General features: G+C 36.7%; 1 protein-coding gene across 1 annotated transcript in view; it reads left to right on the top strand.

The window, feature by feature from the left end:
* The window catches only part of LOC131276808 (vomeronasal type-2 receptor 116-like), a 60,571-nt gene extending 43,932 nt beyond the window's left edge, over positions 1 to 16,639 (top strand). Inside the window, exons 2-7 of the mRNA XM_071212791.1 lie at positions 375 to 666; positions 1,051 to 1,857; positions 2,592 to 2,819; positions 3,615 to 3,738; positions 13,061 to 13,760; positions 16,621 to 16,639. Of these exons, the coding sequence (XP_071068892.1) occupies positions 375 to 666; positions 1,051 to 1,857; positions 2,592 to 2,819; positions 3,615 to 3,738; positions 13,061 to 13,760; positions 16,621 to 16,639 (2,170 nt within the window). The remainder of the gene's footprint in view (positions 1 to 374; positions 667 to 1,050; positions 1,858 to 2,591; positions 2,820 to 3,614; positions 3,739 to 13,060; positions 13,761 to 16,620) is intronic.
* Positions 16,640 to 24,210: the final 7,571 nt, after the last annotated feature.

The raw sequence follows: 24,210 nt of genomic DNA, 5'->3' as shown, positions 1-24,210 counted from the left end.
AGAGATATAACCTTCAGTTGGAATTACTGTAACTTCAACTTCATGACAATAATACTGTCATTATATAAACCATTTAATAATGTATTAATATGAAAAAAATCATTTTTATTTCCTGATATAAAGAATAAATTAAAAATTCTATATGAATTTCATCACTCATTACACTTTCCTTTGTAAACAGTATCATCTTCCTCCAAGGAAGCAGAATTCAATCATAGCAATCAAATACATTTTTGCTCTTTTTGAATTAGATAAATTTCTAAGGCTTCAGAAGAACTCATCGAGAATGAGACTACTTGTGCTTTCAACCTGAATTTGGGCATTTAATTGAATTTGAAGATAATCATGATTTCAGTCTTCTGCCTTCCACACAGGTTTGAGACCAAGAACTACCAGTATGTTCTGGCCTTGATTTTTGCAATTGAAGAGATCAACAGGAACCCCCATCTTTTACCCAACATTACTTTGGGATTTGATCTGTACAATTCACTACACAGTGAACAGACAACATTGGAGAATCCCATTATTTGGCAATCAGGACTGGACAAGGACCTCCCTAATTACACCTGCAGGAAAGAGACCAAGTCTATAGCAGCCCTTACGGGAACAACGTGGGCAGTTTCTACCCAGATTGGGACACTGCTGGAACTCTACAAAATTCCACAGGTGAACCTCATTAGAGGGAAGATGAATTAATGTTTCCTTTGCTATTTTCAGTGACCTTAAAAAAAAAGGTCAAAAGAGGGAATTGTGTTTACACATTTCTCAAAGGGTACAGCTAGTATACAGAGACATGGTGGGATGTTCACATATCCTTTCCCAGAACATAAGTGAGGTCAGGTGAGTAAGAGACAAAGGAGTTTCCTAGACCCTTGAAACTGATCAATTAATTTCCATTATTCTCTCAGGGATTGGGAGATGATTAGAATATAAAAAGAGCAAGTCTTCCCTTCTTCCTCTTTAAAACATTGTTTAATTTTCATCTGGGCTGAGTTTGTGCTTCTGACTAATTCTCTTTCTCATACTAGCTATTTAATCCTTCTCCTTTAGCTTGCTTATGGCCTTTATGACCCACAACTGAGTGATGATGGACAGTTTTCATCTCTCTATCAGATTACCCCCAAGGACACATCTCTGGCTCTTGGCATGGTCTCACTGATGCTTCATTTTAGTTGGAACTGGGTGGGACTGGTCATCTCAGAAGATAAGAGAGGTGTGAAGTTCCTATGGGACTTGAGAGAAGAGATGGACAAAAAGGGAGTCTGTGCAGGCTTTCTGGAAATGATTCCTGTCACTGAGAGGTCATATTACTCAAAAGACTGGCAATATCATTTACGGATCAGAAAATCAACAGTAAATGTGACTCTCATTTATGGTGACTCTGACTCACTAATGGGACTGAGCTTTTGGAGATGGAATTTCTTAGTAATAGGGAAAGTTTGGATCACAGCCTCACAATGGGATTTTACCACCAGCGAGAGAGACTTTTTACTAGATTCATTCCATGGGGCCCTCATTTTTTCACAGAATATTGGTGAACTGCCTGATTTTAAAACTTTCATGCAGACAGTTAAACCTTCAAAATACCCAGAAGACTTTTACCTCAGGAAATTGTGGTACGTCTCTTTTGATTGCTTGGTTTCTGAATCTGATTGTAACACTCTGGAGAATTGTCCTCCCAATGCCTCCTTGGAGTTGCTGCCTTGGTCGCTGTTTGACAAGGACATGAAAGTAGGAAGTTATAATGTGTATAATGCGGTGTATGCTGTAGCTCAGAGCCTTCATGAAATGCTTTTTCAACGATTAGAAATGCAGTCAGTGGAAAATGGAGATGGACTGGGTGTTTACCCCTGGCAGGTAATACCTCTTCCATTGAACAATATGTGTATTTCAGAACATGCCATAATCATGACTTTCTTGGTGTGGAACATATGCTCAAGTCAAGAAGTTTAGGGTTGTCTCTCCAAAAGAGCAAGAGATTGTTTACTTGTTCACTGTCTAAGAGGTAAACCTAGACCTAGGTAGAAATGGTCATGAACAGGAAGGTGCTGATAGCAGATATGGAAGGAGTTATTAATCAATGCCAATGTTTCATGTTACTAAGGCCCTCAACATTCTGCCCTGCTAATATTTTTAATATAAAATACCTAGACCTCTTCCATTAAACATTTGCATGACAACAGGAACAAACTTGTTTTCGAATTAGTTTTAGGCACTCTGTAAGATACTGCACATCAATCATATCATTTAATTCTGCAACCTCTTCAGGTATTGCTGAACTTACTTGGGGAGAATTCAGTTAGTAATTGAGGGTGCTGAGATTTGATTCTTCTATTAAGGTTTGTTCATATCACACACTCACAGATTGTTTTGATTTCATTGTATTTGGAATTTTCTACTGAAAATATTTTGTAAATGCTATAACATTTTAGTCCACCTTACGGTTTCTTATTTTTTTTTTTTTTACTTAATTGAATGTTACTGATAAAGTTGCCTTAGGAAGCAGGGATGACAGAGGATCAGAGATGTTACCACCTTGGTGATCTGTCTTATTCAGTGGGCACAATTGCTCACAGGTGTGTCTCTTATAGCTACATCCATTTCGGAAGAACATCCAATTTAACAATTCTGCTGGTGATCCAGTGAATTTGGATAAGGAAAGGAAATTTGAAGCTAGGTATGACATTCTCAACTTTTGGAATTTTCCAGAAGGTTTTGGACATAAAGTTAAAGTAGGACATTTTAACTCAGATATGCCACGTGATCAACAATTGTCTCTTTCTGAGGAGATGATAGAATGGGCCACAGGATTTTCCGAGGTAGGTAGGCCACAATTACAATACTTAATATTACACAAAAGTAACAAAATCTTGCAATGGATATTTTATTAGTGCAGGTTCTCTAAAGAAAGATAATCAACATGAGATATCTGTAAATAGTAAATGAGTTAATATAGTTCTCTCATGGGACCAAGGGATGAACATGTCCAGATTCTGCAGGCAGTCTGCAAACAGGCATTCCGGTGAAGGTCCCATGAAAGTCCTTGGTGGAGTTTACAGGAGATATTGGCTATTCAAAGAACAGGGAATTTCTCTCCAAATGCTGAAATCACTTTTTATTTTAAGGCACTGAATTGATCGGATAAAACCTTATCCATTGCTGACACCAATCTCCCTGGTTGATTGTACATGTAATCAGTCATCTATGCAGTCAATTCACTGATGACTAAAGTCGATAAGTGTCCTTTATTACAATTAGCCCAATGTTTACTTGATCAAACACTGGCTGTGTTAACACATTGACCTAACCTCCACAGCAGTTGTCTTCCTCCTTCCTGCTAAGTAAGTGTTCACATTATTAGTTTAACCACTTACCTTTACACAAGAAAATTTTTCTCACATACTGTCCACAGGATGGGAAAAGAAAACATTTATTTAAAGATACATTTCTAAATTATTTTATTTCATATCATAAAATAAACCTGACATCTTATCAATAAATTTGATTTAGGCACTTAAAATTTAAAATTGTTGATACCCAATACCCCAAACCATCTAAAGGTTGGAGAAGTAAATACACAGCTGTTAATAACATGTATCTGGTTTTCTTCCCAGACTCCCCACTCTGTATGTAGTAAGAAGTGTTTGCCTGGATTCAGGAAGACTTTTCAAGAAGGAAAAGCAGCATGTTGCTTTCTTTGCACCCCCTGCTCAGAGAATGAGATTTCCAATGACACAGGTAAGTTTTGCCCTCAAAAAGGTCCCCACCTCTCCTTTATATCCCCTGACCACACAAGGTAGTGGAAAGAATCTGGAGGAAAACTACAGAAACAAATTTCTTCTTTCCTTTGTTTAGTAATTTTGTTTTTATAATAAAAATATTTCCCTTTGATATAACACCCTTTCTATGCCCTTAAGTAATTTACTTGAGTCATTGTTGAGACACACTGAAGGCCAAATAGTTTCTGGAAAGACCTTTGTTGACCGCACCAAATTAATATACCTTTCATGCCTCTCTTGGAATTTAACACATGTGATTACAAGTATCTGCTTTCCATCTTGATTGAAAGAATGTTTAGATTATAATTAAGTAATGTGTTTTAACCTTACTCCATTTCTGTGTCTAAAACTGTTCATGACACAGAGCAGATGTTCAGAAAGTTTGGAAATGATTTAGGGAATGTTTAGTTCTATTGCGTCCAACATGAGGATGAAGTAACAAAGTCTTAATGAGGAATTTCTGTTTCTGCTCTCCTCTAGTTCACAGGTAAATGGGAAGGTAAACATAGACTATTTTTGTCCATGTTTCAAATATGCTATAAATATTTGAACAGGGTCCTAGGGACCAGTACTTTCCTTGGGAGGAAGGTTTGATGGAATTCCTCACAGAGGCAGTCACATTAGTATTATGTAAGAAGAGTGGAGGATGTGATAAAATCTTGGCCAAATTATTATATATAAAATAAAATAAAATAAAATAAAAGGAAATAATCACTGCACATAATTTTCAGAATTTCAGAGTACCAAAACACAGTTTCTATGTGACAGGATCTCACAGAATATTCGGTATGTGGTTTGAGACATGATGTAGAAAAGAGCTAAATATTCTTTACATAATATAATTAACACGTTTAAATTATATATATTCATATATTAAATTCTAGAATCACTTCTATGGTTGGAAATTTCTAAGTTTTTTTTGATAATTAATATGTAGTTGAATTTCCTGAAATGTTTACTATTATTTCAGTTATTTGAGACCTGTTGAACTGATGAAATAACATGGAATTTAGTCAATGTGGAAAAAAGGTTCATGTACACATTTTTATATGGTAAGTTTGAATAAATGTTCCATGTGCACATATAAAGGAATAGTCTAACCAAAAATTCATTTCCCAAACATATGGAGATTAAGAAATACACTATTGAGGAAGTGGGGCAAGATGGTGTCTGATTGAATGCACCTTTGTCATCTCTCTTGTAAAAACCTGGATAAGTGGAAACAGAATCCTCCCTGAGGGGGCAGTCTGGTAATTTACAATGCAGCAGGTGTCTGCAAACCATACCTAAAATCAGGAAAACATGAACAAATCCAATGAACAAGCTAAAAACCAGGAAGAGAATCAGAACATTGAACAACCAATTAAACTCTCAAAACATTATAACATGGATCAATTTAATGAAGAGAAGGAAGAGATTAAGGATGTTAAGAAAACACTTGGGGATCATAGAGAACCCATTTTAAACATATGTAAAAAAGATAACAGATATGATGGTGATAAACAGTACCATCCAAGAAATCAAAAATACACGATCAGCAAACAACAGCAGTTTTGAAGAGGCAGAGGAAAGAATTAGTGATGAGGAAGACAGTACATCTGAAATCAAACAAATAGTAGAATTATTGGTAAAAAGAGGGAAAAAAATACAGCGGGGACATAGGGACCTAAATTACAATGCAATATACTCAAACATGCATCCCAGATGAGAAGAGAATGGAAAGGGGACAGAAGGGGTGTAGGAGGAAAAAATGGCTAAAAGCATCACAAACCTATTGAGGGAGATGGATAAACATGTCCAGGAAGCACAACATACCCCAAACAACTTTAATCCCCAAATGCCCACACCAAGGCATAATCTTGTCAAATTATCCAATACTCAAGACAAAGAGAAAATACTGAAAACAGTGACAGAAAAAGAACCATCACATACAAGGGAGGCTCCATATGATTAAGTGCTGATTTTTCATCTGAAAACATGGAGGCAAGAAGGGAGTCATATGTCATCCACAAGGCAGTAAAAGGAAAAAATTTCCAACCAAGAATACTCTATTCACCAAGCTAGCTTTCAAAAATGATGGAGAGTCAAAATATTCACAGATAAACAGAAACTAAGAGAGTATGCCAACAAGAAGACTGTCCTTCAAGAGATAACAAAAGGAATTCTCAATGAAGATAGAAAAAAAAACACATGAGAGATAGAGTTGAAGGAGACTGTTAGAACAACTAAGAAGAGAAAAAGAGAGGGAAAAAAAGAACCCAAACATATCACAAAGACAAATGCAAAGAAAATATGTCTAATAAAAGTAATTCCCTGAAAGTTATAACAATGAATGTCAAGGGATTAAACTCATCAGTTAAGAGACACAGATTGGAAAAATGTGTAAGGAAATAAGACATATCTATAAGCTGTCTACAAGAAACACATCTTAGACCCAGGGATTCGAGGACATTAAAAGTGAAAGGCTGGAAAACAATCTTACAGGTAAACAATAACCAAAAATGGGCCATATTAACATCGGACAAGATAGATTTTAATGCAAAACTATCATGAAAGACAAACAAGGACACTACATACTAGTGAAAGGGATAAACTTTCAAGAAGAAATAACTATCATAAACATTTATGCCCATAATTAGAGCACCTTCATATATATGAAACAAACACTGGAAACCCTAAGTGAAAGAATGGATGTCTCTACAATTATAGTCAGGGTTTTAATATACCACTATCACCTTGGACAGAATAACTCAACAGAGAATCAGTAAAGAAACAAAGACCTTGAACAATATATTAAAGGACCTGGACCTAATAGATGTATACAGAGCATTACACCCAAATACAGCAGGATTTATATTATTCTTAAGTGCACATGGATCATTCTCCAAGATACCCTACATGCTCGGACACATTATTAAGATGTCTATACTACCCAAACTTATTGACAAACTCAATGACATCCTAAGAAAAATCAACACAGCAATTTTTTAACACTTGATGTGGTATAATTTTTTTTTAATTTTTTTTATTGACTTTGTAATAATATTACATTAAAAATATATATGTGAGGTCCCATTCAACCCCACCCCCCCACCCCCCCTCTCCCCCCTCCAACAACACTCGTTCCCATCATCATGACACATCCATTGGATTTGGTAAGTACATCTTTGTGCACCTCTGCACCTCATAGACAATGGTTCACATCATGGCCCATACTCTCCTCCATTCCATCCAGTGGGCCCTGTGAGGATTTACAATGTCCGGTGATTACCTCTGAAGCACCATCCAGGGCAGCTCCATGTCCCAAAGACGCCTCCACCTCTCATCTCTTCCTGCCTTTCCCCATACCCATCGTCCACCATGTCCACTTTTCCCAATCCAATACCACCTCTTCTATGTGGACATTGGAATGGTTGTGTCCATTGTACCTCTATGTCAAGAGGAGGCTCAGATTCCACATGGATGCTGGATGCAATCCTCCCATTTTCAGTTGTAATCACTCTAGGCTCCATGGTGTGGTGGTTGTGGTATAATTTTATATTTTCATTCTTCTTTCTTTTTTAATAAATTGTCTTTTTTAAGGATATATAAATAATAAAAAGTTACATTTTTGTCTTTATTTTTTAATATTACATTAAAAAAATATGAGGTCCCCATAACTCCCACCCTCCTTACCCCACTCCTCCCCCCATAACAACAACCTCCTCCATCATCGTGAGACAGTCATTGCATTTGGTGAATACATCTCTGAGCACCACTGCACCTCATGGTCAATGGTCCACACCATAGCCCACACTCTCCCACTGCCCACCCAGGGGGCCATGGGAGGACATATAATGTCTGGTAACTGTCCCTGCAGCAACATCCAGGACAACTCCAACCCTGAAAATGCCCCCACATCATATCTCTTCCTCCCACTCCCTACCCCCCAGCCACCATGACACTTTCTCCACACCAGTGCCATATGTTGTTGATTACTAATCACAATATTTCATGAATAGATTATCAGTAAGTCCAGTCTAAATCATACTCTATTCCTCCATCTTGTGGACCTTAGAATGGTTGTGTCCACTCAACATCTATATCAAGAGGAGGCTTAGATTTCCCATTTTGATGCTGAATGCAATTTTCCTGCTTTCAGTCATAGGCACTCTTGGCTCCCTGGTGTGGTGGTTGACCTTCTTCACCTCCTGGGTAGCTGAGTGGGATAAGTCCAATAAACCAGAGTGTAGGAGTTGCAAGTCTATTGTGGCTCAGGGCACGGCTATCACATGATCAGTCCAGAGATTCAGGTCCCCTGGCTGTACCTTAAATTCCAACACCAACTACAGTTCTGGTAAAAGTAACAGGAGAGGCTTGTGGACAAAGAACTGATGACAATTCTTATGGGCCTGTGTGCCTGAAATTTGAACTAGTCCTAGAGATGCAAGGTGCCCAAGATTTACCTCCTGAGAGCCTCCAAATTGTTCACATGTGGCCACTATCTAAGCAAAACTCAGCATGTAAATTCATTACCTTCCCCCCACCAGGGGACAAGACTACCGGGGATGAGCCTCTGTGGCACAGATGGATTACCACCAATCACTAACTGGTGATGCAACTAGAAAAATGCCTTGAATAAAGGGGGAATGGCAAAGACAAATGAGTATATATGGCTAAGAGTCTTTTAAAAAGTATCAGGAATGATGATGGGAGACTGTGTTGCTGTGGGGGTAGTGGTGGGGTGGGGATGGTGAGGTTGAATGGGACCTCATATTTTTTGAATGTAATATTTTAAAAAAAGAATAAAAAAATTAAAAAAATAAAGGGAAAAGGTAGAGAACAATAAAAAAAAGGGGGAGGGTCCTTAGCAGTCTTGCAGGCTGACGTTTAATTTCATGGGGTATGAAACTGGGAGTCAGACACACTGCTCTTTGGAGTAACAGAGAAGGTTCCAATTCTGGCCTCAGGACCCTCTTTCCTACACTATCCTGAGAGCAGTGAACTGAGTCAGGCTTGTTGAGGATTATTGGCAGGAATCCAGAAAAAGAGTGTGTAAAAAAGACAAACCCATCACTGAAGGAAGCCGCTCTTACCCAGAGCCTGTGATTCCCCAGAACTTCCAAGAGCTGTGCACACATGGAGCCTTGAGGCTGCTCAGCTGGTGTTCTCCACTCTCCTCACCCTCCACCCTTTTCCTGGCATTCACCCCAGAGCAGAGAAGGCTCTTCTCGTCCTTCTTGAGTTGAGGCGAACATCCCTTGTATCTTGAAAGCTCACTACTTATGACTTAAAGTAAAACTTTTGTCTTTAGAAAAATACAAACAAAAAAATAAAAAATAAATAAATAAAATAAAAAAGTGTCAGGAGGTCATCAGATGTGTCATCTTAATACCCACATCATTAGGATCCCAGAGACAGCACAAGCAGATACAATCCCAGTTACAGGTGCTCCTGAGAACTACAGAGAACACAGGTTCTATGATCATGGAAATTGGCTCTGGAGTCCAGCGCCTTATCAGTGGACCATACTTTGGAATTTGTGTTCCTGTGTATGAAGGAGTTGTACTCAGATATGAACTTTCTACACATGCCTCTTCTGTTCACTTTTACTGAACCTATAGTTGGCCTAGATTTGGTGTTTATCCAGAGGACTTTAATCTCTGGACTGGTTATGTACATGCTGGGCTCTGAGCCTCAGCAGAGTAGCAGTGCCTACTCTCTGGTTTGCTGGACTTGCATATGTCAGCTAACAGGGAGGTGAAGATGGTCAACAACTGTACCAGGGAACTGAGAGTGCCTCCAACTCCAAGCAGGAGAATTACATCCATCAACCATGTGGGATCTAAACCCCATCTCAAGATAGCAGCAGAGAGGACATCACCAACCCAGGGTCCTCAGGTTGGAGCAATAAAATATGGATTAGAGTGAATTTACTAGTATTCTGCTATAGAAGTATTGCATCTAGTAATGGAGGAAACTGTAGCATTGATCTGGGGACAGTGGCCATGGTAGTTCCTGAGGACAGGGAAGGGGGAGAAGAGATAAGAGGTGGTGACATTTTCAGGACTTGGAGTAGTCCATAATGATATTAGAGGGGCATATGCTTGACATTATATATCCTGCCATAACCAACTAAATGGACTGGGGGAGAGTGTAAACTACAATGTAAACTTTAATCCATGCAGTGCAGCAGTGCTCCAAAATGCACTCACCAAATACAATGAATATGCCACAATGATGAAAAATTATGCTGTTGTGGGAGTATTGGGGGAGGTGTTGGATATGTGGGAGCCTTTTATATTTTTTAATGTACCATTTTTTTGAGATATATGTACCTTAAAAAGATATTTTAAGATAAAAATAAAAAATTAAAGTAAAGAATTACACGAATAAACCATGGTTTAAAGTAAATAGCACAATAAGATTTATAAAATGTATAAAACTGGAATTTCCACATTTCAAGTTTCAGGTAATGCAGCTAAAGATATCCTCTGAATATAATATATCATCCTAAATTTTATATATGTGTGTGTGTACTATTAGTATATATATTTTAATGTAAAAATCTGAAGTTATAAGTATCACAAATTAAAATAAGAACAGTAGAATAAATATAAAATAAAAGAATATAATAATTATGAAAATAAAATGTAATGAAAGACAAATATGAAAGGATAAAAACTCAAAGCTGTCTAATAAAAGTCAAAACTGATAAATTAGTAGAATAATGAATTAAGAAATATTACATAATAAATGATTTAAAATTGGAAAATATGTACAGAATTTTTAAAATCAGAAATGGATAGTATAAATAAATTCATTCAAGTTTATGTGAAAATTGAAATGAAATTCCCAAATTCCAAAAAAAATAAATATTACCATATACGTCCCAGTAATAAAGGAAAATCTGAAAAGATTCATATCTTGTTAGGATATTAAACCATAGTTTAAAATGAGATATCTTCTCAAAAAGTTTTTATAAGTCTATGACTTTCCTGAGAAATCCAAACAAACTGTCAAGGAAAAAAGAATACTTATCTACTCAAACTTTTCCAGATACTAGGAAAATGTGAAAAAGACTTCACATTTAATTTTATGAGAAGAGTTTAACATTGGTACCAAATTCTGACAAAATTTTTGCAAGAAACCAAATTTACAGATCACTTTTTTTCTTGAGACTAAACTTCTATTTGCTAAAAAGAAAAGCTGCAATCCAAATCCAGCTATATTACATAAAGAAGTTATTGTAATGAAGTTTGTTTTATGCAAAATAATTCAGTAAATGAACCCCCAGAAATGTAGAAACAATCATTTCAAAAAGTTCAGGAAAACATTTAATAAAAATCAGCACTCATTCATTATTTAAAATTAAACAACAAAAATAAGACCAAATTAGAAATAGAAGGGAACAACCAAAGTAGGATAAAATATGTAAAATAAATCTAGCCAGTGAGAAATCATATCTGACATATATAGAATGCTTTTACAAATGCAGAAGACAGACACAAAATACAGTAATAAAAATGGCCTGACTTGTGCACAGGCTCTTCTCAGAAAAACATTTTGAAATGTGCAATGCACAGATGAGCTAGTGTTCAGATTAACTAGGCACCAAGAAATTCCAAACAAAAATCATGGTGAAAAAAAATAAAAACAGGAAAAGGCCTTGGCCCAGTGGTTAGGGCACCTGTCTACCACATGGGAGGTCCATGGTTCAAACCCCAGGCTTCCTTGACCTGTGTGGAGCTGGCCCATGTGCAGTGCTGATGCGGGCAAGGAGTACCGTGCCATGCAGGGGTGTCTCCCGTGTAGGGGAGCCCCATGCGCAAGGAGTGCGCCCATAAGGAGAGCTGCCCAGCACGAAATAAAGTGCAGCCTGCCCAGGAATGGTGCCGCCCACACTTCCAGTGCCACTTAAGGACAACAGAAACGGACAAAGAAATGAGACGCAGCAAATAGACACAGAAACACAGAGAACAGACAACCGGGGGAGGGGGGGAAATAAATAAATAAATAAATCTTTAAAAAAAAAAAAGAAATACTTTAAAAAAAAAAAGCTAAAAACATTCCTCATAATAGCAAAAATTAAACAACTTCCATGTTAAGGTTCTGACAGAAAAAGGTACACCTGGAATGAATATTGTTTGTTGGAGTTTAAACTGGTGTAACCATTTATAAAACAGGATGGCATTATTTACAAAGATGTTTATATAGTCTATTACCCAGTAATGGAGCATGATATTTGTACTAGATGTACAAAGATGCTCAGAACAGCATTATTGGTAATAACTAAAACCCATAAGCATTTAAACTTCTATCAGCAGTAAAATGTGTAAATAAAATATGATGTATTATTATATTGAAATCTATCCAGCAATATAAGTGAGTAGTTTATACAATTTTAAAAAGACCACTATATTTTAGAAATATAAAATAACAAGTGGTGGAGAGGAGTCATAGAAATTGGAACTCTAGACACCCATTCATGAGAATGTAGTGTAGTTCAGTCCCTGTGGAATGCATTACAGCACATCCTCAAAAATTTAATGATGCAATCACCATATGATCTGGTAATGCACTTCTAGGTTTACATTAAAAGTGAAAAGAGGTTCTCAGAATAGTAATTGTGTACAATGTGTGTAGCAGCATTATTCATAACACCAACATGTGGAAATAATCCAAGTGTCCATCATAGCTAAATTGATAAAATATGGAACTTGCACATCAGAGAATATTATTCGGCCACAAGGAAAAAATGAATTTCTGAGATATGGTGTTACTTGAAAGAAACTTGTAAATATTACACACTTGAAATATGGAAGTTACAAAAACAAAGAGATTGTACTATATTACTTGCAATAGAATTCTAGAAATATCAAATCTCCAGAGTCAAAAGTTTAGTAGAGTTTACTAGGTAATGGGTGCAGAGTGAAGAGAAAATGAATGTTTAGCAGACTAGATGTGTTTGTAAAAAGAAACTGTATTTGCATACTGTGACATAGAAGAATCTCACAAAAATAGTATTGGGTCAAAGTACCCAAGCAGAAGGAATCTAGTTTACATGTCAACAAGTTAGCATTTTTGAAGATGTAGGAGATGTAATTATTTGAATTTAGGAAAGGTGCTTCAGATGGGCTGCGTAACAGAAGAAAAATATAGAGATTATAGCACACAGTTATATGAAGTCAATGCACACAGAGAAACAATGGCTAAAACTACCCAATGTGTTTCTTTTGGGGTCTTGTAAATAAGTTAAAATTACTGAACCTGAGCTGATGACACATTGCTTTTCTCACCAGATATGGACGAGTGTGTGAAGTGTGCAGATCATCAGTATGCAAATAGTGAGAGAAATCACTGCCTTCAAAAAGCTGTAACCTTCCTGGCTTTTGGAGACCCTTTGGGGATGGCTCTGGTCTGCACAGCTCTTTGCTTCTCTTTCCTCACCGCTGTTATTCTTGGGGTCTTTGTGAAGCACAGAGACACTCCAATAGTCAAGGCCAATAACAGGATCCTCAGCTACATCCTGCTCATTTCCCTCATCCTGTGCTTCCTCTGCTCCTTACTCTTCATCAGTCGCCCTAACACAGCCACCTGCATCCTCCAACAAATCACATTTGGAATCGTGTTTACTGTGGCTGTGTCTACTATCTTGGCCAAAACAATCACTGTGGTTCTGGCATTCAAGCTCACTGCTCCCAGGAGAAGGACGAGGCAGTATTTGGTGTCAGGAGCACCTAACTTTGTTATTCCCATTTGCTCCCTGATCCAGATGGCACTCTGTGGCATCTGGCTGGGAACCTCTCCCCCATTTGTTGATAAAGATGCACACTCTGAGCCTGGTTATATCATCATTGAGTGCAATAAGGGCTCACCCACTGCCTTCTACTGTGTCCTGGGATACCTGGGCTGCTTGGCTCTCGGGAGCTTCACTGTAGCTTTCATGGCCAGGAACCTTCCTGACACCTTTAATGAAGCCAAGTTCTTGACCTTCAGCATGTTGGTGTTCTGCAGTGTTTGGGTCACTTTCCTCCCTGTCTACCACAGCACCAAGGGGAAGGTCATGGCAGCTGTGGAGATCTTCTCCATCTTGGCTTCCAGTGCTGGATTACTAGGCTGCATCTTTGCCCCAAAGTGCTATATTATTTTTTTAAAGCCAGATAGGAACACTCACCAGGATTTAAGGTATCAAACACATTCTAGGGGTAATAAGTCTTCTTAATTTTTAACTCATATTTTTCCTATAACAAATAGAGGGCCTGATAAAAATCTACCAAATGCTTGCTTTCAGTTATTAGATAGAAATATAATGTAATTTTCCTTCAGTTATCACATGAATTTCATACAGTTTGTCAGTGTTCAGAAACACATCTCTCAGCCTTCTAAATTACTTTTAATCTAAACTACATAATTTGGTTCCTCAAATACAGAGATGAAAATGGATATTCTGCCTTCATTGTGTGTGTAATTACCAAATTTACACATATTCTCCCATTTTATTTTGCACTTCTGTTTTTTCTAATATACCTGGTAAACACTATCAACATTTCCCTTTTCATCTCTTTATAGTAATCATAATTATCCAATACTATTTATGGAATATTCCTTACTTTCTCCCAGATTGCCATGACCATATTTTAATTATAATAAATTCCTATGTATAAATAACTCCTTCTTCTGCACTTCCTAATGTCTTTATTTGACTTTTTCCCTCTTAAACAAACATCATAATATGTACAAAACGATGACGCCTTTTATTTTATAGTTGATAGTACATTTCCCTCCTTACTGTATCATTTCAGGACTTGTTGGAGAGAATATCCTCAACATGTCTATGCCACTCAAAAACCTGTCTGTCAGAAATGCTAGTTGTTGGAAAGATGATCTAAAAGAGAAGGGATTTCTCTTCCCCTTTCTAGGTTCTCTATAGAGTCCAGGTCTGATCACACAGGACATGCTGGACGTTTATGTGCTGATCATTATCTTCTGAAATGCAGTGTGTTTAATATTTTACTCTGATTTCAATAAAAATTCATGAAAAATCCTTACACTTGTTATTATTATTTCTTGTTGTTTCTTTCTTTTTTTTTTTTTTGGTCTTTATTTTTTAAAATGTTACCTTAAAAAAAATAAGAAATTTCCAAATAACTCCCACCCCTCTCATCTCATTCCTCCCATATCACCAACCACTTCCATGACCATGGCACATTCATTGCATTTGTTGAATACATTTTTAGTTGTATTATGAAGTACTGTGTTTATTTTACAGTTCAGAGTCTTATTTAAAATTAGGGGTCCTCCTTAAGAGTTTATTTTAAATTTGATGTCTAAGAATATCTGATATTTTTTCTGAGAAAATAATATGTTCTTCTTTTCTGACAATTAAGAATTGAGATATTTACTAATATCAAGCAACTCAGAATCAAATTTGATTTTCAGCCTTATAAGTAGATCAAACATTTTGAATCATTCTCCAACATATCATGTTGAATTTCTCTTGCTCTTTTTTAAGCCATGCATGTAAATTTTGTTGGAAAGAATGGATGAAAGAATGGAGGAAAGGAAGAAAGAGAAAATTAGATAGGAAGAGAGAGAAGAAGGAAAGGAGGAAGGAAGGAAGGAAGGAAGGAAGGAAGGAAGGAAGGAAGGAAGGAAGGAAGGAAGGAAGGAAGGAAGGAAGGAAGGAAGGAAGGAAGGAAGGAAGGAAGGAAGGAAATCAAATTCTTTTTTGGAGATGCAGCTTTCTGCCCAGTGGAAATACAGTTATAATAATGATGTTTATGATCCTTCAGTCTTACTCAGATTGTTCATCTTGAAAGATTCTTTTTCAACATGTGTTTCTCTGAGATTTTGCATAAATTCAATGGACCTATTTTATAAGCCAAGGCCCTCTTGGTCTTTGAAAATTCACTTAATCTCCTAAACCTTGGTACAATTCCACCTATCTTGGTTATCTAGTATTAAGTGCTATGTGGATCAAACAAATTGATGACTGCCTTTTGAAGTGAGGTTCTTTGAAAAAGTCTTAGTGGTTAATTTTTCCAATTTACATATATAATGATTTATGAGAAAAATGCAACCTAGAGGATGGAGGAAGTGCACTAATTTAATTAAGTACTGTGCTGGATATTTGTTCGCCCTTCTGCATCCATTCTCCAGTCTTCTCCTTCAGAAAATGGGAATGGAGACAATAACATAAGTAAGGAGGAATGATGTTGAAACCTATGGCTATTTTTGCTTAGTTTGTTTCATTTGGCCATTGGAAATGACTTTAAAAGTTATAATAAAATATTGCTAGATTTGGATTGGAAATATATTGAAGCTATCGATAAATTTAAGGGAAAACATATTTTTGCAACAGTAAGTTTTCTCTTTCAGGATTTTTTCTATCTCTTTCTATCTCTCCTCTGCTCATCACCATTCATTGATAATTAATGTATATATATGTACTTTGCCTATATATTTACATATAAGGATAACAAATTGTCTCTTCATATTTATTCCTAGGAACTTTTTAGTTGTTCCAGCTAATATAAAGGTTTTTATTCCCTCTGCAACATTTTCAAAGGTTATTTATGTTGTATACAAAAAGTATTATTTCTCTTACATCTTTGTTCATATATGCTTGTAGGCAACTTCAACATTTCTTTTCTTTCCAATTATTTTTCCCTCTTATTTCTTTATCTGTTTATATTACTAATACAATGTGTAATCTTATAAAGTTGCTCATGGGATTCCATCTACTTCTCATGTCTTAAGTGTGAAATTTGCCAAAGCTTTCATGATCACTTATGGTGTTTGTAGCATATTGTTTTTATCATAACCATTTTAAGATTAAAACTATTTCTTTCACTTCTAGATTTTTCAGAGTTTTATAATGATTTGGACAATATATTTATTGACCTTTTTCACAGTGCATTTTTTTCTTTACCTGTTAACTTTTAAAAATTCATTAATAAAGTTAAATATGAATTATTGGGAAAAACCTTATTGGGCCTTGCTCTGCTGATCTTTTGTTAGACTGTTCGAAGTAAATCTGCATAAAGAGTTATTGCTTGCATATAAAATGATATTAGCCTATAAATTTTCTTTCTAGTGCAATGCTTACTGGATTCTTAAGTGTACAAATGAAAGGAAACATATTTGTTAAATAAAAGGGTGCAAAGAGTGAAAGGATAGAGGGATGGATGAATGGAGAGACAGAGTCAAATGGGAAAAGATGGAAGGATATGATGAATCAATGAATGGAGGGAAAGAAGGAAAGAGAGAGGAATGGACAAAGGCAACATAGAGGAATAGAAGTAGATTAGGACAATGGAGGAAGAGAAAGACTGAATGAAATCAGAGAGATAAGACTGAAGAGGTGAGCAAATAGAGGAAGGAGAGACAGAATATCTAAATTAAAATGAGTCTTACTTTTGACTCGATATAAAGATAGACCCAGTGAGGCACTCATAAATTCTATCATAATTAATAAAAATCACCACATACCTTGGATATCTTTTGGTTTGCAAACAACAACAAAAAATTAATTTTGCTTAAGCAGAAGTATGAAGTTGATTGCATTTATCTATGAATCTATGAATTATCATATCCTCTCCATGAATCTTTAAATATACTTCCTCCCATTGCTCAGTTTTGGTCACACACACATTTTTGACCTATGGACTTCACCAGATGGAAGGGAATATTCTAATAGTTTAAGCCAAAAGAGCTAATGGCAGAGGTGTAGGTCAGTTTGATAACACTAAAGCACATATATTCTGCACAATGAGGAAAAAAAAGCAATTCACTCAAAAACTGAGGTTTTAGAATTAGAATAATGCTCACATCAATATTGTGAAGTATTCAAAAATTGTTCAAAACATATATATTATTTCATTTTAAAATTCCAACCATGGGTTTAATACCATAATGTTAATTGAACTGAAATGTTTTTGAACAACATGTTTGTATGTATCATATTATATCACATACACAAAGGAAAGAAATGGGCTGTGATATTAATAACAAATCCTCACTGCAATAAGAGCTAAAGCAAAACAGACTACTTTATAAATTGAAAAGTATACAAAGTCTAGGAGAAAATATTCTCAATACGTATACCTGAAAAAATACCTGATGGATTAAAATATGCTGAATACCTACAAACAGCATAAATCAGAAATGGATGGAAAAACCATGAAAATTTCAGAAAATATGATACACAAATGGCCAATAATACTTATAAAAGAGGTCAATATATTAAAAACCACGATGACCACAATCTATTCTAACCTTCTAAAATGGATAAAATTGAAAGCCTTTCCTTTTCACAATGAAAAAATGTTGTGCATGATGACATGGAACAGCTTATAATTTTTAGACTAAACTACTACTTCATTTTTCAAATGAATTGGCTGGTTTTTCCATCTCCATATGTGAGTTTCTGGGAACAGAATAAAGAAAAATGTATTTATTTTTTTCCTTTTTTTTTATTGAAGTTTATCATTCATGCATGAACACTTATGAACTATAAGTGAAGATTGCAAACTTACAAAATTAACACACATAACATCACACAGGGGTCTCATACATTAACCCTCCACCAACTCTTCTCACTGGTGTGAAACTAGGGAGGAACAGCGGTGTGGGGTGTTATTGAGGGGCACACATGTTTGTGAGGGAGTTCCTCATGACATGTATATAGGGTACATAAAAAAGAATGGATATATTTTGGGAATTTTCTCAGTAGTTACTGTTACAAAATGACAACTGGGGGAATGCTGAGCTCCTACCCAGGGGAGCTCTTTCACATTCCCCAAGGGAACAGCAGGAATTTCCCAAGCACAATGGCAAAGTCCAACAAAGAAGGATGGTCCAGCAATGAGCCCTTGATATTGATGACTATGCTTATGAGCCTGTGTGCCTGAAATATGAACTTGTCCTAGAGCTGCAGCATTCCTAAGAGTTACCTCCTGAGAGCCTCCATGTTGCTAAAATGTGGCCACTCTCTAAGAGAAACTCAGCATGTAAAATGCAGTACCTTATCCCCAGCATGGTACATGACTCCCAGGGATGAGCCTCCCTGGCAGAGGGTTTACTACCAAGCGCCAGATGATGATAAGGCCTAAGCTCAGGTTTTTGTTGAAGATTTTTGCCTTTAGGTTCTTTAGAGATATTGATCTGTAATTGTCCTTTCCTGTGGTGTCTTTGTTTGGCTTTGGTACTAGACTAATGTTGCCATCAAAGAATTTGTTAGGTAATGTTCCTTTGGTTTTGATTTTTTGGAAGAGTTTAAGCAACGTTGGTGTTAGTTCTTTCTGGAACGTTTAGTAGAATTCACCTGTGAAGCTATCTGGCCTAGGACTCTTCTTCATTGAGAGGTTTTTAATGACTGATTCTATCTCTTTACTTGTGATTGGTTTATTGAGATCATTAATTTCCTGTTTTTTCCATGTAAGCTACTGATGTGTTCCTATGAATTTCTCTATTTCCTCTAAAGTGTCTGTCTTGTTGAAATATGGTTTTTCAAAGTATCCTCTTCTGATAGTCTTTATTTCTGTGGGGTCAGTGGTGATATCTCCTTTCTCATTTCTTATTTTACATATTTGCATCTTCTTTCTTTTTTATTAGTCTAGCTAAGTGATTGTCAATTTTATTGATCTTCTCAATGAACTAGCTCTTGGTTTTGTTTATTTTTTCAAGTGCTTTCTGATTTTCTATTTCATTTAGTTCTGCTCTGAGCTTTGTTATTTCTTTCTTTCTTCTTCCTTTTGGTTTAGTTTTTTGTTTTTTACTAATTCCCCCAAGTGTGCAGTTAGTTGTTCAATTTTAGCTCGCTTTCTTTTTTTTTTTTTTTGATGTATGAATTTATGGCTATGCATTTCTTCTCAGTACTCTTTTTGCTGCAAAACCTAAGTTTGGATATGTTGTGCTATAATTTTCATTATTTTCCAGGTAGTTATTAATTTCTTTTGTGATTTCCTCCTTGACCCACTCTTTTTCTAAGAGTGTGTTGTTTAACTTCCAAGTTTTGGTACCAAATCTGGGTCTCTGTCCCTTGCACATTTCCATCTTCATGCCACTGTCGTCAGAGAAATTATTTTGTATATTTGCAATATTTCTGAATTCATGGAGACTTTTCTGAGGACTAGCATGTGGTCTAACTTGGAGAATGATCCATGTGCTCCTGAGAAGAATGAATATACTACAGTATTTGGGTGTAATATTCTGTATATGTACATTAGGTCCAGCCCCTCTAATATATTGTTCAATAATTTTTTTCTTTATTGATTCTCTTTTGAGATGTTCTGTCCAAAGTTGATAGTGGTACATTAAAGTCCTCCACTAAAGTTATAGAGGCATCTATCCCTTCACTTAGTTTTTTCAGTGTTTGCCTCACATATTTGGAACCTCCCTTATTAGGAACATAAATGATTTTCCCTTTCACTAATATGTAGTGTCCATCTTTGTCTCTCACAATTGTTTTGCATTTAAAGTGTCTATTCTCTAATATTAATATAGCTACTTTTGCTCTTTTTTGGTTATTGTTTGCTTGTAAATTGTTTTCCAGCCATTCACTTTCAACCTCTTTGAATCCCTGGGTCTAAGATGTGTTTCATGTATACAGCATATAGATGGGCCAGATTTTCTTATTCAATCTTCCAGTCTGAGTCTTTTGAAATTTGAGTTTAATACTTTGACATTCAATGTTATTACTTTCAAGGAATTACTTATAGTAGCCACAATTTCTTTGGATTTGTGTTTCTCATATTTTGTTTGATTAACTTTTTCTTTTGTTTTTTCTTTTTAGTTGCTCTTATACTCTCCTCCAACTCTGTCTCTCTTGTGTTTTTCTTCCTTCTTGCAAAACTCCCTTTAGTATTTCTTGAAGGGCAGCATTCTGGTTGGCATGCTCTCTTAGTTTTTGTTTATCTGTGAATAATTTGAACTGTCCATCATTTTTGAATGCTAACTTTGCTGGATAAAGTATTCTTGGTCGGAATTTTTTTTCTTTTAGTACCTTGAATATGTCATACTACTGCCTTCCTGCCTCCATGGTTTCAGATGAGAAATCAGCACTTAATCTTATGGAGCCTCCTTTGTATGTGATGGTTTTCTTTTCTCTTGCTGCTTTTAGTATTTTATCTTTGTCTTGAGCATTGTGTAATTTGACAAGTATATGTTTTGTGGTAGGCCTGTTGGGATTTATGGTGTTTGGGGTGCATCATGCTTTATGGACATGTACATTCATCTCCTTCATTAGTTTTGGAACATTTTCAGCCACTACTTCCTCCAATACCCCTTCCAGAACCTTACCATTCTCTGCTCTTTTTGGGTTGCCTATAATGCATATGTTTGTGCATTTTGCATTGTCATTCAGGTCCCTCAGTCCCTCCCGAATGATTTCTATCTTTTTTTGGTCAGTTCTACTATCTGTTTGTTTTCAGATGTACTGTCTTCCATATCACTAATTCTTTACTCTACCTCTTCAAGTCTGCTATTATTGATGAGAGTATATTTTTTGATTTCTTGAATCGTGCTGTTCATCACCATCATGTCTGTTATCTTTTAGCATATGATTGCAATTTCTTCTGTATTCTCTCCATATTTTTCCTTTATATTCTTAGTCTCTTCCTTCTTTTCATTGAATTGGCCCCTAATTTATGTTTTGAGATCTTTCATTACTTGTTTGATGTTCTGTTCCTCTTCCTGATTTTTAGTTTGTTCATTGAATTGGGTCATGTTTTACTGGTTATTGGTATGGCTTGTAGTTTTTTGTTGCTGTCTGGCCATCATTTTATCTTGAGATTTTAATCAGTTGCTAAGCTTCTTTGTCTAGTTAGAGGTTTAATTAGTTGTTTTTGTGTGTTAAGTCTTCTCTTTCTCCATTTGTTCTTCTTATTTTATTTCCATTTTGTTGACTAATTTCAGTTGAGGGAAAATATTAGGGCCAAAGCAAGCAAAAGGAGTAAGAAAATAAAATGAATAATGGTAGTATTGATAGTAATTATTTACAGAGGAACCATGTGAGATCTAGGAGAATGGATATCAGTCTCATGTGAGGTAAGTAGAGGTATAACAGTAAGAAAATTAGAGTAAGTATAATGAGAGAGTAAACTGTATTTGGGGAGGAATATAGTGTGAATTAAAAGGATAGTGTTTTCAGGAGAGTGTGAAAAGAAAAAAAAGGCAATAATATAAAGAGTGAATATAATATAGAAATCAGAAAAAGGTATTAGAAATAAAAACTCAGAAAAATAGGAAAGTAAACAAAGAGACGTGGAAGGTAGAAGAAACAATAAATGATGGAGGCTAGAAAGATGTAGAGGAAAGGGTATAGTGTTGGTGCCAAAATCTATACACACAGAAAAGAGGAAATAGTGGATGAGGTAATACAACTAATGTGAAATGCTCCCTGTAGTGCCTAATATAAAAAGAATAAAAAAGAAGAGAAACAAAGAAAGAAAATAATAGAAAAAGGGACAAAAGGGAGGGGGGAAGCAAGTAAGAAAAAGAAAGAGAAAAAAGGGAAAAAGAAAAAAAGGACCTTGAGGGGATTAAGAGGAAGGAAAGACAAGACAAAAAATTTGAAGCAAGGAAACCTCTTTGCAGTTAAATAATATCTTAGGGACCTGATGTTCCTTCTTTCTCCCTTCCTCCCTTCCCTCTCTCCCAGGGCAGCAGGGAATCTGCCTGAGAGGTCTGGTAGGAGGTTCAAGTGGTTCCTTGTTGAACCAGCTCTGCATAGGAAACAATGACTGTTAATTTCCCATACAGAGCACCCACACCTCACCAGGAACCCCAAGTATGCTATTGGAAACTTGAAAATCACCTCCTACAGTTAATCTCCTTTAAGTGTGCTACCAGAGGGCTAGTTGATTTTCTGACTTCACCTTCTTCCAGACCACATTTCTTATCCCAGGGTATTTAGGTGAATTGGGTTTTCTCAATAGATTCATCACTCATTTCTTCCCAGGCTCTTCCCTTGCCAACTGGTATGGCCCTCCAAGTGTAAAAAAAATTTAAAAATGCGGGGGAGAGAGAACCAGAAAATTGAAGCCTCACTCACCCGGTCCCTCTGCTGCACCTCCAACTGAATCCCTCCCACTTACAGAGTCAGTCCAAAACCAGAGGGCTAGGGCAATCCCAGACCTCAGGGAGTGCTTGGGAAACGGAAGTCTGGGAAACTTGAAGACTTAATGTATGTAGGTCTTTGGAATGTGAGTTATAGGGACTTAAGGGACATGGACCTTGGGACCACGACTCTGGGGATCATGGGCCCCAGGAAAACCACCGCTCAAATGACAGTTCTTAGGGAACATGGTGGCCTCTATCCCTAGGGGGAAGGGCCTGACAGCCCACAACTACTGGCCACTGTACTTGTAACCAACAATTCTATTTTTAGCAAGCACTAATTCTGTCACTGTCACTTCAGATCAACATCCATATACCTCCTGCCTTTCAAGCCCTCAAGACCCCCCATTCTGGCAAGACTCCAATCCCATTTGACTGGTTCTTTGCAGGAGAGACTATAAGGTGCACTGTTTCAGATTCCATCTTGCCTCACCTGCCATTTTTTCTATTTTAAAGACATCAAATATGTGCACAAAAAAAATTATATTTAAGGTCTTATGTGACTCTTGGTTAAGCTCTAGTTTCATGGATTATTCAAATAATTGAAACTCTGAGATCTTAGGCTTTGAGTCTTGCAGTCAAGTGCCCTTATTCAAAAAAAAAAAAAAAGAGAGAGAGAGAGAAAGAGAAGAGAGAGAAGGAGCAAGATGGCGGTGGAGTAAGGAGCCCCTAGAGACTGCGCTTGCTACAGGGCAGTTAGCAAACACGCATAGCTCTCTGGAGCTAGCTGAAACACTTGTTTGGGGCCTCCAGGAGTCCACAACATCACCCTGCCACATCCTTGAATGAGTGGAAAGAGGAGACTGCCCATCTTCAGTGAAGACTTGTAAGTAGAGCACTCCATGCTGTGGAGGTTGGTATCCATCCTCCCCTGGAGGCAAAATTTCCTTGGGAGGTGCTCTGCAGATGTAATTGAAAGCTCCTCTTCCCCAAAATGGGGGAGGAAGAGATGGTTGGGAACCAATTTCAGCTATTGATGAGTAAATTCAGCAGGCTACAGTATAATTTTGAGAACAGCTAAATTTTGAGCCTGTGCAAGTCAGAAAAAGCCTGAGACCCACAATCTTAACTCTTCAGCTGGCATGAGGGGAAGTGAGTCAGACTGAAAACCTCAGTGCTGGTAAGGACCAGCTTCTTTCCATCCAGATCAAATTGAAGCTCCAGCCCAGGTCCCAGCCCCACGTCCAGCAGGGAGGAAGCTGTGGCGACTTGCACCTGCCTCTCCAGGAAATTACTGGCCAATCCATGGAAACTGGTGATTTTCCTACTCTAGCTGCACAAGATGCTTCAGGAACTATTTTTGGCTGGAATTGAAGCTCCATTTCCCAGA

This window comes from Dasypus novemcinctus, chromosome 30 (assembly GCF_030445035.2).
Source record: "Dasypus novemcinctus isolate mDasNov1 chromosome 30, mDasNov1.1.hap2, whole genome shotgun sequence".
In the NCBI taxonomy this organism is placed as follows: Eukaryota; Metazoa; Chordata; class Mammalia; order Cingulata; family Dasypodidae; genus Dasypus; species Dasypus novemcinctus.
The sequence above is the reverse complement of the archived record's forward strand: the minus strand, read 5'-3'. Positions and strand labels throughout refer to the sequence as shown.